This window comes from Drosophila virilis, chromosome 5, assembly GCF_030788295.1.
Source record: "Drosophila virilis strain 15010-1051.87 chromosome 5, Dvir_AGI_RSII-ME, whole genome shotgun sequence".
In the NCBI taxonomy this organism is placed as follows: domain Eukaryota; kingdom Metazoa; phylum Arthropoda; class Insecta; order Diptera; family Drosophilidae; genus Drosophila; species Drosophila virilis.
This window is the reverse complement of record NC_091547.1, coordinates 18337681-18362926: the sequence shown is the minus strand read 5'-3', so window position 1 is coordinate 18362926 and position 25246 is coordinate 18337681. Positions and strand designations below refer to the sequence as shown.

Sequence of the window (25246 nt, the reverse complement as noted above, 5' to 3'; positions counted from 1 at the left end):
TCATTCAATTGGAGAGCCATTTATTTACTGTGATGTGCTTTAAGCAAAAGAATTCACCATTTATTTAACTATTCGCAGGGACGCTGTAATCGTGATAAACCGCCGTGCAAATATTTTCATCCACCACAGCATTTGAAGGATCAGCTGTTGATAAACGGACGCAATCATCTGGCCCTAAAGAATGCACTGATGCAACAAATGGGCATCGCGCCCGGCCCGCCGGTCATATCGGGCCAAGTGCCAGCCGTGGTAAGTACTTGCAACCCGAAAACCACATAATACTTTAATTGAATCTCCTAAGCGCTGCCCCCCCTCCACCCACTCGCCCACTCCCTGGTCTAGACTACTGCAGACTAACTGTTTGCGCAATATGAATATTTATAAGCGGATATCCCACTTCAATTTCCATTTCCCCCAATCCTCCCATGACCAGAACTATGAATAACACAGAGCCCCCAAAAAATGTTAAATGCTATTCAAAATGCGCGAAAATGAGTAGCACAAGAAGTCGGAGTGAGGGGCGAGAAAACCGAATATATATACTTATATAAGAAGTTTTTGTCCGGTTCGCCTGGCGCATGCATTATGCATGCCAAGGGGCGGCGCACTTGCCGCCTTTTTTACTCGGCAAATCGAAAATTAATTCTCAAATAATTTTGAACATGGTTTTTTAAATGTCTGCCTAAACGGCAGCGACCATTAGCCCGAGCACTGCTCAACACTGATGTGTGTTGAAATATGCATGAGGCATCATTAGCGAGTTTAGGGTGATTTGCCAGGGCAGGAAATAGAAAATGGAGTGCTGCAAATGGGACATTCTTTAAACTAAAGTGGTAACAGATACTTAGCTGCGATAAGCTTGACGATGGGTTCTTGACACGATATCTCATTAACAATGCAACGCTAAGTGATATGCTCTATGTTAAATGCAATTGCTCTATGCAATTATAAAAGTCTCAAAAGTCATTAGCATTTGATAAGTCAAAAAGATTATCATTAATTAAAAGGGTACATGATAAAGAGCAGGATAAGGCTCTAAGTGAAACCCAAGTAAGTTAGCTTTATTGTATTGTCAAAAGCTTTAAGCTACTTTAAAGCTCTTAACCTGAATTAAAGCTGTGAAGATAAGATAGGTAGTCTTACAGAGCAGTTATGGGTGAGTGGAAACTGTTAATGTAGTAGCCAAAGCTGCTTTTCACTAGAACACCTTCGACTGATTAACTGATGATTGATTGATGGCTTGCATTGATGATGATGAATTCACTATTTCACTCTTTTATGCTCTTCCAGGCTACAAATCCCTACTTGACTGGCATACCAGCCAACACATACAGTCCTTACTATGCCGGACACTTAGTGCCTACTTTGCTGGGACATGATCCGACGGCCGTTGCCTCACAGCTGGGTACGGTGGTGCCACAGACCGTTCAGGTGGCACAACAGAAAATTCCACGCTCCGACAGATTAGAGGTGAGTGACAGTTACTTTATATAAATTTGTATTCATTGATTGACTGCAATAGAAGCCAATAAAGTGATACATTTTTTTGGATTATGCTTTAATTTATGCTTACGTTTATTTCGTTAATCGTTTATCGTGTTATCGTTTTATCGTTTATTTCGTACACAATGAAACAAACAATATGCAAAGAGAAACGCTTCTCTTTTGACATGTTTCCATATTGTTTTTTTTTTCGCATGCTAAAAAATTGAGTTTTTATTATGTATTACTTCATATAAGACCTAATATTTTAACTATGTATAAAAAATATTGCAACTAAAACCATGTACAGTGTTTTAAGTTCTCTTTAGTTCTGCCAAAAATAAAAATAAAAAAGAAATATATGAAAAATTATAACGGAAAGTAATATTAACAATTCGCTGATAATAAAAATTGATTTGATCACGTTGACACACATTCGTATTCGTATTTGAAAACTTGAACTTTTATCTAACATCGCAAAATTGTCTTTGTAAAATCGTTCTACTTATTCTTATGTCTGATATAATACTTTACTTTTAATTTTTATTTATATATGTATATATATATATATATATATATATATATATATATATATATATATATATATATATATGTATTTTTGGTTGGTATGTGATACAATCTTGTACAGTTGTATCAAATCATCCAAGTGTCGAACTCCGGCACAATTTTTGTTTACAAAATGCGCTTACCGAAGCGGCTGCTACCCTGCAAAGCTTACGACAAGCGCTTTCAGTATATGCTTGCCCAGAGCATTTGTAAATAGAACAAAATAAAACCAGACTACATACAAATTGAAAATTCTGTGCACTTATCCGTTTATTATATGTTAAGACTTCTTAAGTTATATACCTTCATTTTAGCCAGATGCTCCCAGAATAAACTTTTCAACAGGTTGTACACTTTCACATGTCATGAGTAAAAGATTAAAAAAATCTTGGTATATTTTCTTTGCATTCATTTTAAAATTTTAAAGAATGTTTTTGTCTGTTAGGAGTCTGCGAATTGATTTCTAAACTAAGAAATGTTATCTTGCTATGTTAACTACAATGTAAGCTAACACTTTTTTAGTTAAATTAGGCTGTTACATTTATTTTTTTTTAATTTGGTTTATTCTGCGATGGATTATAAAATACCCTTTCTATAGTAAAGGGCATTCTTGTTTTTCCACAGTACCAGTCTAGTTTCTTTCAGGTCCTCAGCCAATTGAAAGCTTTTAAATTTTTATTAAACCCTTGCATTTGTGTTTAGCTAACTCAAATTTTTGCCTTGTTTTGTTTTTTGTGTATGTGTTCTTTTGTTGTTCTCAAGTGCAAAACTCAAAAACTAATCGGCTCGCTCAAAAATAACAAAATTAAAAAAAAAGTGATAGCAAAAACTTAACTGTGAAAAAAACAGTAAGTGAAGCAAAAAAGAAAACCTAATCCTGCTGTCCACTGTTCAACTGTTAACACAGATTGTAATTGGCAGCCGCTAAAACAAACAAAAAACAAAAAATTAAGCATATATGTATGTATCTATCTATATACTCACCATATATACGACATCTATGTGCATATGTGGAAGCATGCTCTGCAAGCAACCAATTACAACAACTGCAAATCGGCACTAACTTCCAAAAAAAATAATCCAAAAAATAATTAAAAGTTGTTGCGTTTCGCATACTTAACTTTACTTTTGAAGTATACAACAAAAAACTGAACTGTTACTGAATATCCTTCCATTATTTCCAATACACACACAACACTTACACACACACACACAACAAATCTGCAACTTTTGCCTCAAAACAAAAAAAAAAAAAACAAACTATAAAAAACAACAAAACACCACTTCGCCTATAAACACACACACACTGAACTGCTGCCACTTTTGCTATTGCTGCCCGCCAACAACCAACAACCAACAACCAACAACAACAACAACAACTACAACAAACAATCTGCAATCCGCAATCTGCAATCAACTGTGCAACCAACACAACAACAACAACCACCTCAACAACAACAACAACAACAACTACATCAACAACCAAAAACAACGCCGTATCCAATTCCAAAAAAAAAAAAAAAAAACTCCAAAAATCAAAAAAACCACAAAAAAAAAAACAATCCTAAAAATGTGTTTCCAGGTCTGTCGCGAATTCTTGCGCGGCGCCTGCAAACGGGCCGAGTCGGAATGCCGGTTCGCGCATCCGCAGGAGAGCGTTGCGCGGCACGACGATGGTTCCATAACGGTTTGCATGGACGCCGTGAAGGGCAGATGCGCACGTGACCCCTGCCGCTACTTTCATCCCCCCCTGCACCTACAGGCACAATTAAAAGCGGCCCAAACACGCGCCACCGCTGTCGCTGCTGCAGCTGCGGTATGGCTATTTCTATATTTACTTTTATACTTTCTCTTTCTTTAACCCCCTCAGTCCAAGCCCAACCCTCTCCCGATGCCTACCCCACAGCCCCAGCCGCCCTAATTTGCCATCTCTCTCGCACATGTGGCAGCTGGTCACAGTGCGAGAGCGACAGCAATATGTTTTGTTTAATTTGCGTTTTTATGCCGCCTAATTTGTCTAGTTTTTATTTTTTTGTGTGCGCCAGCTGCTCAAGATTTGCATTAAATTTTCTCAATTAAAATTTATACAATTTTTTGTGTTCATTTTTTTTTTTCATTTTGTCAATGCAGTTTTGGCTTAATTAGAGCAACTCACAATATTTTTATTTTCGACTTTTTTTGTTCAACTTAAACAAAGATAAACCAAATGAAACACTTTTACTGCCCCGCACTAAGAAACTTCAACACGCCACAAAGTACGCAATAGTTTTCGCTCTTAGTATTTAGCAAGCAATATATTTATGTATAAAAAAGTTAGATTTAGAACTTTCTAACCGTTTTAAGTTTTCAATTAAAAATTTGCTTTAAACAAGTTCTGTTAATCAACTGTTAACTTAATGTTAGCTTATGATGTTTACGGTTGTGTTAACACAATATTGGCTCAATGCTAACTCCATGTAAACTCCATGTTATCTCTATGTTCAAGTTTCTCTCTCTCCCTTTTCCGTTCTGCTTATTTAAAGCAAATTTAATGAAAACTTAATGCTGCATGTAAACAATTTAATTAACTTTATGCAAACGTTAGCACAACAGCAATAAATAACTGCAATTTACTCGAGCAAAAAAATAAATAAATAAATTGCGATATTTTATGCTACGCTGCCAGAGCTCTGCCAGAAATGCATTCAAATTATCCCATACATAAACACTATTTAATACACACAAACACACATATTGAGCGACTTTCTAAAAACTCAACGTGTGCAATTTGCAGTTGTAATTTTAATTTAACCGAGTGTGTTTTGTAACTCGCACATAGACTTAGAACTCACATGGAACTCACTTAGGTGGCATTTAATTTGCTTACTTAACGCAAATAATTAAAATTAAATTGTATGAGTAGCCATTTTTTTTTGTATAAATTAAGTTGTAGAACACAGAAGTCAAGGAATTAATGAACTTAGCAATATCAAAAATTAAAAATTGTTATTTTCAAGCCAGTTAATAGAGTAGAAGCTCGTAATATTTATACTAGAAAATGTTTCATCTGCATCCCAATTATGATAAATAAAAATATTTAATTAAATTTAATATGCACAGAAGTGGGCTAAAATAATTGGCTACCCACCGGCAAATTGTTCAATATTTTACTTGATAAACCAATTTTAAAATCAGATCAAGTGCACACTTTGCTTTTTTAGGGCCATTTAAGCGTATATTTACGTGTTCTTAACGAAATTTTAAAAAGTTCAATAAATCGAAAGACAGCGAAAGACAAAATTACATTTTAAACAATTTGACTTTACGCAAGAAAATAACAACACACGCACACCAATAAACATGGTTTATATTTGTGTGCATGCATGTGTGGCAAGCTCATAATCCCAGCCAAACATATACAGAGACACAGAAACTGACAGGGATTGGCATTGCTGGCATTCAACAACATGGAAAATATGTTGAAGCTGCACATAAAACACGCCATAAATGTTGATTTTCGTTGGGGAAAATTAACATTTATTACAACGCGTTAAAACTTTGAGCACGCAGCAGTCAGCCAGGCAAACACATACACTCACATAGCCACACGTGGGCGCACGTTCGTGATTGCCCAACTCTCACATGGGCTTGCATGTGTGTCTGTGTGTGTGTGTGTGCTCGTCCTGCCGCGTCCATGGGGTCCTGCCTATGCGCCGCACTTAATTCGCGACTTAATTGCTTTTGGCTGAAAATTTATTTGACGCTGCGCACAACAACAACAACAAAAACACCAACAACAACAGCAAAAACAGCATCAACAACGATGAGTCGTAGTGTCCTTGTTGCCAGGCTCCTTCTGGATGTGGCAGTGTTACCCCCTCCCCCACCACCATCTCTCAGTTGCCGCTGCAAACATGACACACATAATTGCAGCATAATATCGCATAAAGTGAAAAATTGTTGCAGCATTTTAGGCGTAATTCAATCGAGCTCCAGACCAGGCACGACAAACGTGATTATTGTATCAAATTGTCCTTTGAAATTTTACCAGCACCAACACACACGCACAGACACACAGTCTCACTCTCTCTTTTTTAACTGATGCTGTCTCTTTCACGCACACGCACCTGGCCAGGGCAGCGCATAATTTTATTTATGGGCCCGGGCTTAATATGATTATGAGCTAAGGCAAAAAAATAATATACCTATACATATATATCCTTTTAAATATGTTCGTGTGTGTTTGTGTGTTATATATTGTTGCACCTGCTCTGAACGTTTAAAATGCATAATAAAATAACGATTTTGTTATTATGAAATGGCTCGTTAAATGTTGCCCTCGTTGTGCTTTCAGCTTGTAGCTAATTATTTATATATTAGCAATTAGTTTTCCTTTCTTGATATGGCAATACATATGCCATAAACCTTAGACTACATATTAATTAGTTTCCTTTGCCGTTTGTTTATGATTTGATAATGCAACAAAATCTATCAAAATTTGTAATCTCCAACTCTAGCTAAAGTTTGATTCAAATTTTAGGCGTTTCTTTTTCGTTTCGAATATCAAAATCATGTGCAGGGATAAAAAATCTTCAAGCTAAAATTTGTTTTGAGCGTTTCACTCATTCTTAAGAAATATTAATTTAATGCTCAAATTAGAATTGTAAAAACTTAACTAGTTTTTACACATACTAATTTTGACTTCAGACCGATGCAGCGCTGCTATAAATTATACCAAAATATCTTTATTTTCCATATATATGTTACTTATTAAAACTTTAACAATATCATCAAGCTATGTCATAATTTAAACTATATGCCAAATGAATTCCCTTAAGCTATATCAAATCCCTAGCTAGCTGTAACTTACAATGTTTACCGTTAGCATATCTCGCTATAACTGGTCTAAAAACATTTATGATTTATGCTATTGTTTATTTTTGTGTACCCATACCCCTCTTTAGAAACTATCCCTAGACAATCTATATGTACCTATATCATCAGTATTCATATGTATATATTTATATATATGTATACAAACTGTATTATCCTTGGGGTTATTTATGCATGCTGTCAGTGCTAGCGTGGAAAGCAATTAAAGGAAAAACAAATTTCCAGTATATTTTATAATATTTCTATATTTTAAATTGCCACTCTGGTCTATAATGTGCAGCCCCCGAATCCTTTACTAGCTATCTACTCGTACTAATATCTTAATCTTTAATTAAATGTTGTGTCTTAACTTGTTTTACTATACCCTAGTTTTACACACATAATGTTCTTAAAACAGCAAAAACAACAGGAACAACATGAACAACAAAAACAATACTAAAAAGAACAAAATAAATTAACACACATTACGCATACGCCCCGCGAACCACACACAAACGAAAAAATCCGCACAGAGCATAAAAATTTGAGTTAAATTCTTCTCATATTTCGTTTTGATGGGCAATAAATTATTTATTTATTAAATTAAATATATTTTATTTACATTTTGAGTTGTTCGTATTGTGCGTCCTTTGAAAAACATGCGACCCCAATAAAAATCAAAAAGATCGCCTCGCTACAACAGCAAAATATTAGCCATATATTTGAAGAGGCCAGTGGCATGCCCGAAATATGTCAACTGTCGAATCAAAGCGACAGTTCGAACTGTGCTTCGCATCCTGCCCTCCTGCCGTGACACTAACAACAGCGCCGCAACCCCAAACTATAATCCTTATGTAAGCGTGACACGAGGCCAGCAGCACAAAAAAGTAGCTGCCAGCAGACTGCAGGACATGACCCGCTGTGAGGCATTTTTTTGTGTTCCGACCAAAAATGTAAATGTCAACCTGTACAGGCAGGCAGACAGGCAGGACGCACTGAACGACGACACGGATTAGTCGGCAGGATAACGTTTGAACCGGAAAATTAACTAAAAGCAGAGATTTCCATGCCAATGAATTGTCCAGCGGCAACGTTGCCCGCCCAGCGACAGTTTTCAACTGACAATCCTTACGACTATAGTGTAAGGTCCTTGGGCTATTATGATTGTCAGATCGAGTTTGTGTTTTCATATGAAAGATGTAACAACTCATCAGAGCTCAGCTAATATTTTACAGTCCGACTAATATAACAAATAAAAACATTGTTTTTTTCTAGACTAGCTGCATCTCTCAAATTGAGCTGAGACACTCTCATATTTAAAAAGACAAAAAAGTTCTAAGAATATAATAGCAAATATTTACAATGAACAAAAAGAATTTATTTAAAATAATTCGAGTTTAAATGAAGATCTATAAATAATACAGTGTATTTTCCCTGCGACCTTGTCAGATATATTTCCGCTTTTTTCTGGCTAGTGTCCACCACAGTCTCTTATGACCCCAAAAAACGGCACACTCACACACACACAAACGCACAGATACCACACCACGCACACACACGCACACGCACACACATAGGCAGACCACATATCGCCTTGCCCAAGCGAATTAATCCATTTATAGCATTCATTGGCGGTGACATGAAACAGTTCCAGCAAGGGGAACTGAAACAGCAAGTGGCACAACCTGAGCTACGTGTGTACTGCAAAAGACCACAAAACAGAACCCAAAAAAATACAAAAAATAAATATTAAAAAAAATCCTCCCAAAAAAAACTGAGCTTCTCCCTTTGCGACTCCATTTAAATGCAAATTTTTTGCACTTTTTCGTGTTGAACACGGTGTGTCCGCCTAAAAGTATGTTAAGTTATGTTTTGTTTTATGTTTTTTTGAGTTTTTGGTTATTAGCCCAGTGCAACTAGATAACCAGAGAGAGCAACAAAAAATCCCCAAACCAGAGCCATCTCGGTGCCCAAATGCTGTCAACCTCTTGTGTAAATTGTGGTGTTAAACGTATTAGCGTTGAGCTCTCTGGAGTCAAAATTTACAACTCGAACTGCTCGAATGCACTACGAAATGTATGCTTTACTTTAATATTTATTTATGGCTTTTAGTTAGGAGTTGTAACGAGTATAAAGCAGCAGCAACGATGCATCGGTAGGTATCGATCGGTATTAGGTATCGAATTGGTGTACGAGTACTTTTGCGGCCCAACTCATCGACGAAATGCGAATGTGTGTGTGTACTCAAATCAATTTTTGTTACATTCATAACTAAATTCAAACGAAATATATATTTTTTAAATGAATAATTCTATTGGCTTACAGCAAACTTATTAATCGACCGTAAAAATGATTTTGTTGCGTTTAACAGCAATTATTTATAATTTCTAGGTTAGAATTTAAGCTCTTATACTAAGTATTTTAGCTACCAAGTATTATACCTATGATGGGTTTCATATAAACAATATATAAAGCTTTTGCTGCTGGCTTTTGCAAGCTTATACATTTAAATTATTTATAAATATTTCAAATATCTATTTATAATATACGCTTCTGAGCTTCTTATTAACGATGCTTTTTTAACAAATGAAAAAAAAAACTTCAAATTTTGTTATACATATATAATTGTAATATAAGCAATTAGCTGGTTTCGTGATTTATTTTAGGTCTTAAAATATGAAAAGAAATCGAGTAAACAATTTATAAAATTATAAAAAAAAGCAAAATTATGACAGGGTAAAATGTTCTATTGATTTAAAGGCTACTATATTTCTTAAAAATCTGTTTTAACTTCAAACAAAAAATTGTTGATTTCTATTTGATTTTATGTTTTTTTTTTCTTTTTGACTATAATTTTACTTATCACAAAAAAACACTCGTACTCTTCTACTATTATGTATTTCATCTGTTCGCCTGTGCCACACTGTAATTGCTTCTACGATGGATGGTATCTACACTCACAAACACACACACACACACACACACACACACACACACAAAACACACACACACTTGCAACACACACAAATGCACAAAATAAAACGCACAAAAAATACGTTCAAAATGCAAATACAAATATATATACAAATATTTGAAATATGTACGCAAAAAATGCAACAACAACTACAAAAACAAAACAAAATTTCAAAAAAATGTGCATATTTATTATGAATGCCAACACCAACGCTGCTTGAATAATTCAAATGGAATTTATGCATATTTAATGGACGCATAATTTAAATGCTTGTTAAAAAATCATTTTCTATAAATTCCTTTTAATTGATTTTGGGGCATAATTATTTTGATTTCGATTTCAAATATTGCAACTTGACAAAATTATGCACCTAAACTGACCAATACACATGCGCGCGCGCATACACACACGCACACACATACACACAATACACAATACAGAGCTCACCTCTTGCGGCACACCAACAACTCAATCAGCATCAGCAACAACAACAACAACAACAACAACAACAGCAACAGCTGCAGAACCACCTCCACAACAACAACACCATCCCAACGGCCGGCGGCGTCGCTGCTGGCGCAACAACAACACCAACAGCAACAACAACAACAAACAACGCTGCCGCTGCCGCTGCTGCTGCCGCCGCCGCCGCCGCTGCCGCTGCTGTCATGGGTCATCACACACTGGAAGTGGGCAAGAAGCGGTCAGCGGATCCTGAAATGTTTCCACTGGTATTTTGTTTAATTTCTTTCACCTCTTTTTTATCGTTTTTCCTTTTCTGTTGCGTTTCGTTTCTCGATATTTATTTAATATTATTGTTTAATTTCCTGCGCCTTCGATTTTGATTGAGTTAAGTTCATTATTTCTTATTTTTAGCTCCCTCTTTTAGTGCATGCTTTCAAGCTGCGAATGTGCTATGAAAAAAGAACTGCTAAATCAGCTTAAAAGTAATGTAGGGCAAAAACTGAATTTCGCTAAATATCTGTTTAACCTTATGATGCATACTTTGCGTTGACTAAAAGCATTTTACAAATTCAAATTTAAGACAATTGATGAATACTTCATTTTCTTTCTATTTTCTTGAAACATCATTTTCAAAAATTCTAAAAACAGTTTAGAAATCCGAACGTTTTTTTAATTTTCATCGAAGTTGTTAAACATTGAGTTGAATAAAAAAAAAGGATATATATATTTGTCCTGATTCAGAAAGTCAAGTCATATCAGACAAATGTATGCATCAAGTTTAAAGTTGAAATAGATTTTAGTATGTATAATAAAACTTCCAGTTCCTTGGCGCTGACAACCAAACAAAAGCAAATCACCACCCCATAATTACCCACTCACTCGCTTACTCAGTCAGCCATGCATTCACCCACTCATTCACTCATTCACTCACGCATTCACTAACACTGAAGCACTCATTTACCCATTTACTCGCTAATTTCACATGCACTGTGAAGTGCCATCAATTAACGTTTATAATCAGCGCAGCCCTCAAGTCAGACAGACAAGTCTTCCAGCCATTCAGTCAGTTAGTCAGCGAGCATTTAATTTGCAAAATGAAGTAATTATCTGGCATATCAAAAGCGCAAACACGCACTACACAACACTGCGAACACACAAATGCATATTACTAATCAATTTCCCAATACTACATGTTACCCTGTTGGACTCTGGCATCGACAGCTTCCACTTGCAATCATCGTTTGTTGCCGTGTTGCGTGCCGTATGTAGCAACAATTAGGGGTAGCATATGATAAATCACAATCACGTACACTCACGCACTCTCTCACTCACTCACCTGGGCAAGTGTTAATTAAAATGATTTAACAGTTAATTGGCCAGGCCCCAAAATGAATACACTCACTCGCATTTGACTGCATGACGAACTGTTTCGACGGTTCCGACTGCTCTGACAGCTCTTCCTGCTTGGCTACGCTTTATTATTTTTACGGCAACTGCAGCTGCTAGTGCATTCACTAGTGTGCCAGCCCTGCTTAATTGCTTAAGTGCTTTTCCAGGTTAATTAGCTGCGGGCTGTATCCGAAATTTGCTTGGCTTTTGTGCATTTTGTTTAAACTTAAGTCTTGGCAGACTGCCTGCTCCTAACTTATGTATTGTATTCATCGTATGTATCAGATATTGTATGTATTATAATTACATAGAGCTTAGGTTAACTTATCACACATTCACATCACGCTAGTCTAAGTCTATATATATATATATATTCTCTAACTTACTGCTAATATGAAAACAAATTTGAATTTTGTATATTTATGCTGAATATATTCACTAATTTCATTTGTGTTCTCTCTCTTCTTCGTTTGTTTTTCGATTCCGACTTTCATTTGTTTTCTGTGTCTCTATGTTACTTGTTGCCAACAATTCAAAACCAAAATTCGAAAAACAATCAATTATCGTATATATTGAATATATATGTACCAACAACAACAACATCAACTACAACAACTACAACAATAAATGTCTGCTAACCCAATTATGCCAAAAAAATGAAAAATTACCAAAAAAAAACATCAACTGCAACAAATTCATCAATCAACAATGCGTATCATTCAAATTAATCATGAAATGAAACAATTACTAATATCGAATTACGATCATTACGGAATATACAATCATGAAAATAATAAAAATAATGACAATAACAATAATAACCATAAATGTGCACAATTACCAAAAAGATGGATGTTAAAACGGTTGGTTCATTTTACTATGAAAACTTCGTAAGTACTCCAAATAAATAAAAAACGTATCATACAGATAAATGAACAACTATCCATCCAGTATTATAATACTACATATATAGAAGAACACATAATATAAACCTATAATTACTAAACAAATAATTTAAGCTGTGTTTCTTAAAACTGCGCAAGCAAAGTTGTGTTGTAAAACGATCGAAAATAAGTAGCAAATCGATTCGATTTATTTTTAAATTACTCTTTGTATATAAAACATTTACTTTTCACTTAAGTTACATGAATACACTATTCCAGATGTTTGAATATACAAAGTTCAGCTAATTTTTGTAGAAAGAACTTCTATTTGAATCTATCGATAGTGGAAAAAATATTCGGTGGCATTTATTTGAAAAACGTCATCGATACCTTATCGCTAAAAAGCTCTTTCGTTAGTTTTACAGCATTTGTTTTATCGAAATGTGATAATTTTCTAAGTAAACAAACATAAATTTTGCATTCAATTTTCGATTACTTTTTATTGGAACCTTAAGAAACACAGCTTATTTAAAACAAACGCAATGCATACTTTAAACAAGCAATTGACCTTTTTAATAAGAATGCATGTATTCAAATCAAAATTCCACAAACTTACACATAAAATAACTAAATCGATATAAACTAAAACAAATATTAATTAAAAAAAAAACCTCAATTGGTTGAAAAAAACTGCACAATTCGGTGATAAAAATTGGTTCAGCATGGGTCAGCTTAAGATATTGAACTTAACCGACAACAAATAGTCTGTGAAATGTGAACAATTTCAATTGGCCGGCGATTTTGTTTAGTTTTAAGAATTCAGCTGTCCTTTGCTGCAGCAATATCCCACACAGAAATATCCTTGAACATCTCACATGCTTTAATCGCTGGCTGAGCAAAGCTTTTGTAGCCTTTTGGAAAGCACATTACAAGCTCTCAATCTTGAAATGCACGCAATTTGTTTACGTTGCCTTTGCCAAATCTTTGAATACTTTTAAATGCTACTTTAACTTTTTTTTTGGTTTTGATTCGATTTGAATAGTTTTAATTTATTATTGGATATATTTACTATCATTTACACGCATTGGCAAAAGTTTGAGAAAATTGAGTGTAAAATTCAAGAATGGACAAAATTAAAATCCCAACTTGAACTCGTTTGTAAGCTATTTATATATATTTATTCTATATTATATTATATATATGTATGGCTAGAGTGCAACTAGGCTTAATTTAAGATGTACTTCATGACAATTTTACTAATCCATAATGTATTGGTTACCTCTCTCTCTCTCTTCCCCTCTCTTTCTCTCTCTCTCTCTTTCGCTATTTTTTTTTTTTATTTTTAAAGCAATTCTCTGGCATGGTACCGTTCAAACGTCCAGCTGCCGAAAAGTCTGGCATTCCAGTGTATCAACCCGGTGCGACAACCTATCAACAATTAATGCAGCCCTACGTGCCAGTGTCATGTGAGTATCTCCCACAACAACAACAACAACTACAAGCAATAAGTAGCGCCATAACAACAACAACAACAACAACAGCAGCAACAGCAGCCAGTAATAATAATAATAATGCTGTAACTGTAACTGCTATGACTACCAATACCAATACCAATACAAATACCAATACCAATACAAATACAACAACACCAACAACAACAACCACAGCTACTAATCATAATATTAATCATGATAATCAAGTGCTAGCTAACGATTATGAGGCGGATCATGATCAAGAAAATAATGACACAACAGCAACAACAGCTACAACACAAACAAACACAACAGCAACAACAAACACAGCTAACGATTGTAATACAACAGCACAAACAATTACAACAACAGCAGACACTGCAACAGCTAATGATACAACAGCAACAATCACAAACACAGCAACAACAACTGCTATACATGACACAACCACATCCCCAACAAATGGTAGCTCTAGCCCCCCACCCACTGAGACACAAGCCCTTCTGGGCGATCCCATGACCCGCGCTAATGGCGACAACAACAACTATTTGTCATATTTAAATAACAATCTGAAATCGTTGAATGGCGACGAGCCGCCCAACGATGCTGAAAATAGCACCAGCAACAGCAATAACAGCAGCAACAACAGCAGCAACAACAGCAGCAACACAGCAGCAACAGCAACAGTTGCTGTCAGTGGTGCAACGGTCGATGCCGATTCCATTTCCTATATACAGACCCCGCCCCAGCGCAGCTATGCGCCCAAACAGAATGGCAGCAGCAGTGATGCCTATCAGCGCTATCATAATGGCCACAGCAGCGGCATTTTGCCCACGCCCACGACCAACAGCAGCAGCAGCAGCAACAGTTGCCCCTCTGTTGTGTCCTCAGTGGCATCTTCGGTACAACAATTTCAGCGTATGAGCTACGCAATGCCTCCATACAGCTATGCTAGTTTGTACAGCGGCTATACAAATGCCACGCCCATTGTTAGCATGGCCAGCAACAATATGCAGAATAGCTATGTGCAGGCGCAGCAGCAACAACAGCAACAACAGCAGCAGCAACAGGTTGCTCAGGTGCAGGCTCAAGCTCAAGCTCAGGCTCAGGCTCAGGCTCAGGCCCAGATGGCCTATGCGCAACAGGCTTATGCCGCCTATGCAGCTGGTCTTAGTCCCGCGGCCAGCTATTATGCAGATCCTGCCGCTTTGGCCAAGGAGGTAGCCCAAAAGAACTATGCCCTAAAGGTGGCCAATGCTGCTGCCGGCAAGCCCGTCTCCGCTGCCTCCGCAGCCGCATACACAGGCATGACACTCAATAAGAGCTTTGGGGCCGCTGCGGCAACCCCCCAGCCGGTTCCACAACCGCACACACAGCAGCAACAGCCACAGCCGGTGTCCATGGCCACGCTGCTGCAAATGCAGGTGCAGGCTCAAGCACAAGCTCAGGCCCAAGCCCAGGCTCAAGCCCAGGCTCAGGCCCAGGCCCAGGCACAGGCTCAAGCCCAGGCGCAGCTGCGTCAATATGGCTCCTTGCCCAACTCGGGTCTGTCCACGCCCGTGGCGCCCGGCACTCCGGTGCGTACAGCCAGCGCCGCCGGCTATTTGTCGACCGGCTCTGCCGCGCTACTGCGTGCACCCAGCGCAGCTGCACCCATGCAAATGGCTGCCAGCCAGCAGCAGTATGCCGCTGCAGCGGCTGCTGCCCAAGGCTACTTCTATCCGGGCATGATGACCGCCGCACCCACAGCTGCCGGCGCCGCTGGCGGCGGCTATGCTTATGCTATGCCCAGCAGCCAAGCGGCGGCTGCAGCTCAGCAATATGCAGCAGCAGCAGCTGCTGCTGCAGCTGCGCAGGGTGGGGCTCAGGGCAGCGCCATGGTGCTGAATCCCTATAAGAAAATGAAGACCTCCTAAGCAGGTGAAACAGTCACTACCCAAACACAGAGACTCGAACGCAACTGTACTTAATAGGCGTATTGGTCCACTTATTTGTATTAGTAGTAACTATAGCATGTAGTACACATCGAAGACGTAAGATTATGTGCCTCAGTTTTAACTTAATTTATACACTAGGTCTCGTAATAGATAGCATTATATTTAGAGTGTCATAACGTGTCATTTTTTTAAAAAAGGAACTGCACCATGACAAATCCCAAATTCAAGTCAAACGTACACGCAAAAACATACAAACATGCAAGCACACCTACACACTATGGAAGATTTTTAAATTGGCCTGTTAAAGAAATTTGCTTAAAGCTGCTTAAAGCTTAGTCATCCGCAGCTTTTGCAATATAAGAAATCAAAGTTACAATTGTAAAAAACTTTGAAAGCTTTTTCGAACATTCACGCACTTTCATTAAGTGCAATATGCTTGAATGCTGCTTGCCCCCCCCCCAAGCAATCATCTTGCCCCGCCTACCTACACACAAAATGCAAGTCGCGTCTTGCAAACAGTATGTCAAATTTTCCTTAGGATTTTTTATTAAACAATATTTTTGTTTTAATTAGACGCAACAAACAAAGATACACAAAACATAACCTCAATGTGACTTGAGCTGTTGCCATTTTCATAGCTTAGGCTAAATAAAAACGAAGCTTTTAAAGCTAAAACGAAACTTTTTCTTTATGTAGTTTTTTAAGTTAAGTTCCTCTTTGATAGCGTTTAATGAGCCACTAGCTTGAACATAAAAGTTCATAAAATAGAAACGGAAACGGAAATGGAATTGGTAACGGCAACTGCAACTTGGTATAACGAAGTACTGTGATAGTTTTGCACAATACACACACACACACACACACACTCAGACATAAGAGAAAAAAAGCTTACTTCACACCCCTTCCTCGTACATGAGAGTCAGTTAATCGTTCCTATAAAATACGGCATTAGATAACAGGAGGAACAAGAGAAATTAAAAGAAATTGCTGCTAGGTACAGTTGTGTCTGCGCTTGTTGTTGGGCTGCAAAAGCTTTTTTATGCCATGAAGCTAACGTTGCAAAAACTCTTTCACGTTCTGTCTACCTCTCCCTCGCTCTCACTCTGTCTCTATCTCTCTCTATAGCTACTGTATAGTTAGCTAGTTAGTTAGCTATCGTGAATGCTGTTGTAATTTTAATTGTTTAAAATTGTTGAGCAACGAACATGCGTAACGAATATTGCCTAGTTATAGAATATACCTATTATATATACACATATTATACACAAATACTATACATGCTGTATGCTGCTAATATATATAAATATATATATATATGATATACAACAATACTATGTACTCTAGCTGTTTGCACACACCCCAAATACCCAACACCCGAAAACCAATCCACACTCTTAGAACATGACGAAGTTCGATCTGTAAATCGTTTAGCTTCCATATAATCATTCACACTCACACACGCGCACACATACCCATAAACCCTAGCTATAAAGCGCCTTTTACTAAACAATAAACCGAATCAAAATCAATATTTTAAGTCACCATCACAATCACAACTCTCTCTCTCTCTGTCTCTTTGCGATTCACTCTTACCTTGATACACTCACACACCGTCACACACACATACATCCACACCTCAAATCATATTCAAAAATGTTAAGCCATCAAAATTATGTTATGTTATCTTAATGTTAATGTTATGTTCACGATTTGACTCCTATGTTGACTATTAAAAGAAAATACAAAACTATGTACAATTTTCGTTTTTCCTATATACATTTTTCTCTCTATCTCTTGCTCTCGATGTATTATACATGTTTTTTTTTGTTCTGAATAACTTATATATATATAAAATTTACATACATGTTATGTATACATGATGTATGTTTATAAAATAAAATTGATGACAACAGAACTATGTTTTTAATCTTAGATCTCGTGTGATTTTTCTTTATTATGTTTTTCTATGTAATTTTTACGTTATATAATTTATGTACTGACAATTATACAAATTTCTTAAATGTAGCTTATAGATTTTATGTGTTTTTTCCTGTATAGCAATAGGAATATACCCAAAAGAAAAGAAAGAAATGAAACAGTAAAAAAATTTGCCACAGACTTGCGCACTTTAAGTTTTAGCCCCATTTTTTTAACGCTAATGGCGCTCGAAGTTGATAGATTCGAACTTTTAATATTACTATTATTACCTATTCTTATACATACATATATATACTTATAATCTCTGTAATATTTTGTTTTAATTTACGTTACATCGAAACAAATATATATATATATATATATATATATATATATTTTCATAATGTTTAATGACAATTTAATGTTTGCCACTAATATTACTTTAATTGTCGATAGTTCTTTGATTAATGTTTATTTTTGAAATATCGTGTGTGTTTGATTTAAAATATAGTTTGAACCTTACGAAACAGAAACAAAACTACTTTATTGTGTGTTGGTATTTATTTTGGTATTCACTTATCTTGTTTTTTCTGTTGTACCGCTTTCCACATATATTACTTATTTATCTACTATATATCTTTTCAAATTCTAAGCAGAACACACGCCCCTTTTTCTTAAGAAACTTCACCCAATCACTACATGCGCCACATGCCTCTTGCCACATGCCACATGCTACGCATTTTCACATGCCGCGCTTTTCGGCAGAGCAGCACTTTTCCAGCTTCCTCCTAAGTTTGTGTTTACTTCGCGCCTTTCTAAGCTTCGTTTTGCCTATGCCTTATTCTAAAAACCCGAATACCTTTTATTACCTATATCTCCCATATAAACAAAACACGTTCTGTCTGCCTTGACTGTCTGTGAAATGCTTCAAAACTTTTTGCTTATTTCATTGCCCAACCAAAAAAAAAAAAAAAATATATAAAATATAAAAAATCTAGATTTAGTAATTTTCTCTATGTATAGCTCATAGATTGATGGCAAACAAAACTGAGTACGCTAACCAAATACTATTTCGTTTATCGGTAGAAACTAGCTGTAAAATCTAAAAACAATACACATACATACCTTTATATATACCATATATACATATATATAACTATTATTGCTTGACTTGTGGCAGGCTTACTACTTACTTTTATACCTATATATATACATGATAAGAAAGTTGCTTACTAAACATGCAGCAAATCGAAAACTTTGGAAACTGACAAGCAAAAAAAAAATAATATTACTTCGAACTATCGATATATGTCTTGCTAAAAGTATGTTACATAATAATAGTCTATGTATGTCCAGTTCTCTAGCTGTCGTATGTTTTTCGTTAACATTGTAGAATTGTTGCTCTTTAGCAATTTGGTCAAAACAACAAAATACTAAAATCTTAGAGATCTCTGTGCAAAACTTGTTTAGCGCTAATTGTTAAAAAAAATAATTGTAATAAAAATAGTTACAATAATAAAAAAAGTTTATTCAAACTCAACCACTGCATGTTACGAACGCGCGAAGCGGCCTGCAAGAGAAACAGATACTCGTACATTATACAAAAACGTTTTAGAAAAAATACTGATTATTATTTTCACAAGTGAAATATTGTTTTCTGCTTTCTCTTAAATTTATTAACTGACAGTTGCAATGCACAATTTATTCTGCTTAAACCAATATCACGGCACACCACACAAATCTTAACATAAGCATCGAGCTAACAGTGAGTTAACAGTGCAACAAACAATAAGTACACAACGAAATTATATGCGGAATATATTGAATTTTAACCGTAGGGTAAACCAGCCCATTGTCCATTGAACTAGGAATTTTTGTATACGCAGTTTTAGAGCCCTTGTAGCTCCGTACAGTCTTTACAAACTTAGATTTTGCGCCCAGCCTCTAATCATAGTTCAATATTGTAGAAAGCCATTAAAATACAGAACCGTCCAAAATAAGAAGAACATGTAGCATAGACGCGCACGGCCATAGTTGATAATAGACTTTAAACTTATATTTTGTAGATGAGAGTTAATAACCAGCACAGTTTTTTGTAAAGAACACCACATACTAGAAAGACACATACTGCGCAACAAACAAGCACACTGGGAAAAATCTCTTACATCAATAAAACAATTTCAAATTAATGTATGGCTATAAAGCGCATCGCAAAACGATGCCAATTTCATTTTGCATTTCTCTTTTATTTTACTTAACAAAACCTAGCGCTACCAATATCTCAAGTATATTTGATAAAAAATAAAAAAAAACAAAAAGGAACAAGCAAGAAACTTCAGTGTATCTAAGTTAACTAATGCATGTATGTATGTTGAGCAAAGAGAAATCTAAGTTGGTAACATTTGAAAGTGAAAAAAAAACAACAAAATTGTTTTATAATAAAATAAAAAAAAATCGTATACCTATATATATATATATATATATATAACTTATACACAACTTATACACAAAGCAACCAATACAAGCAAACACTTTAATAAATATGTTCTATGTGCTATACAAAAAAAAAAAAAAATTACACAAAAATTAGTCTTATTAACTATGCGTTAAAAAGAAAACATAAAAACTAATACAAAACAAAAATGCAAAAATTAACAAAAATATATTGAAAATTATATAAACGTTTTATTGTAAAAACCGTAAAAACTTGTTGCTTCTTTTACTTAACTCGTAACCTTGGAAAGTGCTCAATGGCAAACTTAACACTAATATTCTGCGTACATTTTCTCTTTCTCTCTCTCTCTCTCACACACACACTAATACACACACACACACACAAACACACTACTAATACCAAAAGTTTTTGCTGTGCATTGTCCTATATTCTATTAAAAAATTTCAATTTATTTTGCTATTTACTGTGAGTTTATATAGATATTATACCGATTGACCATTTAGCTCTTAAGTTCCCCAACTTTATTTAAGCCTCGTTTTATTTTGCTGCTCATTTTAAAAGCGTACTAAAAACATTTAAATAATTTCCATATGCTTCTTTTCAATTCACTGGTATATGTTAGGCGTATATCAATGTGCTCTCTGCTCGACTCTAACTTTCTTATCGATATATACAGACACTCACACACACACACGTACACTCCATAACCAAGATAGTACTCGTAGTACTCGTTTTCAACACATGGCTTGCTCGAGCTCGTATTCAAAAATAATTGGTTTATGTGTATGGAACCGTAATATGCAAATATTATAACAAAACAATATAAATATATATATTTTTATATATACATATATATATACATGCCTATATATATCTCTAGAGTTAAGTGCTTTTGTAATGTTTCAAAGAAACGCTTTAAAACATTTTTTTTATTTTCGCTAACATTTTGCTCTCTTTAACTCTTCGTCTTAATTCTAAATAACATTTTGCCTCTCTCTCTCCATCTCTTTCTATACACTCTAGTATAACACTTTCCCACCATCTAAAAGTCTTTTGCATGTTTTCCAACTGAGTAATATAAAAGAAAAACTGAAACTACAAAAGTCTTACAAAAGAGAACCCATATGAGTCTGAATAATACCTATTATTATGAGAAGTTGCAATTTTTAGCCTTTCTTTGAATGCATTACAAAAGTTTCCATCGAGTTTCCAAACACACACACACACACACACAAACACACGCACACAACACAAAACAATGCAGTAATCTTTTCAATGTCCCATTCTATTGTGTATCTCTTTCACTCTTGATCTCTCTACTCTCTCTCTCTCTCTCTCTCTCTGTGTCTGCCTCTTACTCTTTCTCTGTATCTCCCTCTGTTTTGCTGTTACCATTCGCTACTTGTACACGTAACACTCGTACAGGTTGTTTTAATATCCCCTTTAAATAGTGGGAAGTACGTTTCTCTTCTACATGTTACGTATCTCATGTTCGTTGAATTCGTTTTTCTGTTCTCTTATCATTTCGTAAATTCCTTTTGGAGCGTATCGTATTGTAATTTTTCAGCATGTGCTCAATGAAACAAGAACTTTCGTAGCAAGTACAAAATTAAAAATCAAATCAAAAGAAAAGTAATAAGAAATTAAGAAATATTAAAGAAAATCAAAAAAAAAAAAAAACCTACGCCAACATTTGAAGTTGCAAGTCCTGTGTTGCAAGTGGCTGTCACTTTCATGCTAACTGTGATTGAAATTGCGAAGTACCCGCTAAATACATTACGTTTATTTACTATACTCGTATTTGGCTTCTCAGGCATGTGGTATGATGGTAAATGAGCTACAATACTCGTATAAGCTAAAACGCACTTCTAAGGTAAGCTGGTGCACTGCCCAATGAGCTTTTGTTTTACTCGTACGTATGTATATTATTATTATCAAACATATTTGAATTTAGTAACTATGTTAACTAGCCGCTAAGTATGAATATATCATTTTTTTTCGATTGTAGTGTTATTTTTAGTTATTTATGCTAAATTGCTAAAGAAATCAGAGAGATATCTGCAACCTAGTGCGCTTTACAGCTTTCATATTAAGGCTTTAAGAACTGTTCAACATCAATGGGTAATTTTCGAACTCATGTTAAAATTTATTGAAATTTAACATTAATGATACCCCGCATTTGATACGAATTTATCCAAATAACAAATACTCTTGCTACTTGAACTTTAAAATATTTAAAAACCTTAATTATCTCTCATTGTTAACGTCACAATTATATAAATTCTAAGATTTCAATAAGAGTTTATTCGAAAGCCACTTGCTTAAGGAGTTAAAGCAAAAGCACGTTTATTTCTAATGAAAAGAAAAGAATATACATTTACTCTCTCTGCTCTCTTTGGCTGTCATCTATGATAAAATGATGTGGTGCACCTGTTGCAAGCAATGTTATTAACATGACTCCTTTTCTTTTTACATGGATTACGCAAGTATTATGTATGACCGTATGCTGATCACAATGAAACAACATATGTTAACCACAAAACAAATACATGCAACAACAACCACAACAACAACAACAACAACACTCAGAGCTATTTAGCTGCCATATTCGAAATTAGCCAATGAAAATTCAACGCTTGCAGACACTGTTAAACGTTAAGAGCTTTAAGAACTAAATTATACAGATACACATGCATACACACCCCCACACATACATACACACAACTGAGCTGCATATCAGATGCGTTTTAACTGTTGCTTCAATTCTGACTTGTTCTGGATATTAAGTAAACGAAAATTGTAGCCTTCTTTTCAGTACACACACACACGCACACTCGCTCGCACACACAAGCCAGTCAGCGTGGTAAAATAACTATATTTAGCAATATGTGATATATAAATATATATATCTGTACTTATATTTCATCGACTTTTGCAGGCTTGTTTGTATGTACTTAATGTAGTAAGTATTCGCATTGTTTAAGTTTTTTTTTTTAATTATTCATTTTTTAACTGTTGTTTATGTGTGCGTGTCTTGTCTGATATTTGCCTAGAGCGCTTGCTAAACTAACTGCCTATGTTTAGATATAATAATATAATATATAACTATATATGTATTTAAATTGACTGTTTGTTTTTTAATTACAGCTGCTGCGCCAGTAACAAATTTAAAATGCGCTTCACAAAAAAAAAAAACAATTTTTTCTGCCGTGTGCTGATTTATAATTTTTATTTATATATTTTTTTCCCCTGCCTTAATTTACATAATTTTTTGATGCCATTTTTTTCTTATTTCAGTTGCTGCTCTTTTTGCTTTCATGGCTTTTGCGCGTGCTTTTCGTTCGATTATATTATATAAAAAATTACTTGCAGTTGATTATTACACTTTATTTTACAGCTTCTGCTAACAGTTAACATGGCTTTTACATAGACGCGCCCAACTTGTATGCAACACTTTTACTAATTCGCTTACAGCTTACAGGCTCCTATCGATAGACACCTGAATATTATGCTTAAATAGTTAAATAGTCCTTAAACTAATTTATTCTAGCTTTAAGTGCGTTTTGCCATTTGCATATGCCATGCAACAAAATTCTGGTTCAGCAAAAACGTGTGGCACAACTTTTTGTGTGTGGCACAAGCAACAAGTTAGGGCAACAAGAACTGTAATGAGTAGAGCATAAAAAACCGAAGCGTAATTGCAGCACACAAATGGACGTACAGGAAAGGCGTGTCATTAATTTACATTTATTAACTCGTGTTTTTGTCTGGTTCAGAGTTTCCTTTTTTTTTTTTTGGTGTTTTTGTTTTTTGGTTTGGGCGTCTGTTAAATTTGCATAAAATGAAATTCAAACGTAATTATGGCGCAGTTGAGAGTTCAATTAAAGGTTAGCTGAAGGGAAGCGTAAAAGATAGGCTTGGGAGAAACAACAGCTCAACTTTCAGTTTATTAAACAGATTAAAAGATTAAGAACTATTGACTTTGCAGATGATTTAACCAATGTTAATAACGTAGAGATACACTTGCAAGAATAAATCGCCCACTTTCTGACGAACTTTTGTTGTATTGCAAATGCAGCTTAAGCTTAATTTAAGCCTCTGTCAAAGCAAACTAATTAAAATTTTATTTATCAGCAATCCTCTATTTACATATATATATGTACTCATATTATTTCTACTAATTTCATATTTTTTCCATTTACATGCTAACACATATGCGTTCAAATAATAAACAAACAATAAAATACTCTTCAATTTGCATGCAACCAAATTTTATATTTTCAACGAATGAAAAATACCAAACAAAAAAAAACTCGCACGGATTGGGACTTAAATGGCAAAATGCAACCAAATAATAATACAAAATGTACACACACAAACACACACTTGCCAAACGCTGCATGGATACCAACTTTGATCAAACCGCAAAATCAAACCACAACAACAAACAATAAAACTATGCAACAATTTCGTTCACACATTTTTATCTATTCTTCTACCACTCACCTCACACATATATATTATATTTAAATATAATTTAACACCTTTCGACCAAAATGCAAATTGCATGTTTTGCCGGCTTGTGATTATCGATAATTATAGCAAACACTAAAATGCCACCTCTTAATGCTTCCTGTGTTATCTACACCGATGCCAGCGGCCAGGTACAGTCTCTGCCCTTGGTGACTGCTTGCGAAGCTAACAGTCTAACAGTCTGTTAGCAGCATGCTATGCAGCTGTTAATACAATATCTTTTGCATGTTAGCGTACATTGCGCTTACATTTTACGATTAACATTTCTAATTTTTATTTAGTTTTAAGTTCTGTTTCAAAAGGCAACAAAAACAAACACC

At 35.2% G+C, this 25246-nt stretch overlaps 1 protein-coding gene across 30 annotated transcripts in view; it reads left to right on the top strand.

The window, feature by feature from the left end:
- The window catches only part of mbl (muscleblind), a 212549-nt gene that overhangs the window by 178408 nt on the left and 8895 nt on the right, over nucleotides 1-25246 (top strand). For 5 of the 30 annotated variants that reach the window (XR_011417026.1, XM_070210430.1, XM_070210431.1 and 2 more), the window contains exons 4-9: nucleotides 79-249; nucleotides 1291-1470; nucleotides 3632-3865; nucleotides 10315-10605; nucleotides 12577-12618; nucleotides 13961-14078. Coding sequence is in view for 27 of the 30 variants with exons in the window: in XM_070210430.1 (XP_070066531.1) it covers nucleotides 79-249; nucleotides 1291-1470; nucleotides 3632-3865; nucleotides 10315-10605; nucleotides 12577-12618; nucleotides 13961-14078 (1036 nt within the window). In the remaining 3 variants the exon portion in view is untranslated. Of the gene's footprint in view, nucleotides 1-78; nucleotides 250-1290; nucleotides 1471-3631; nucleotides 3866-10314; nucleotides 10606-12576; nucleotides 12619-13960; nucleotides 18353-23331; nucleotides 23356-24995; nucleotides 25058-25246 lie in introns of those variants that run through there. The other 25 variants (XM_070210416.1, XM_070210415.1, XM_070210414.1 and 22 more) reach the window with 19 other exon arrangements.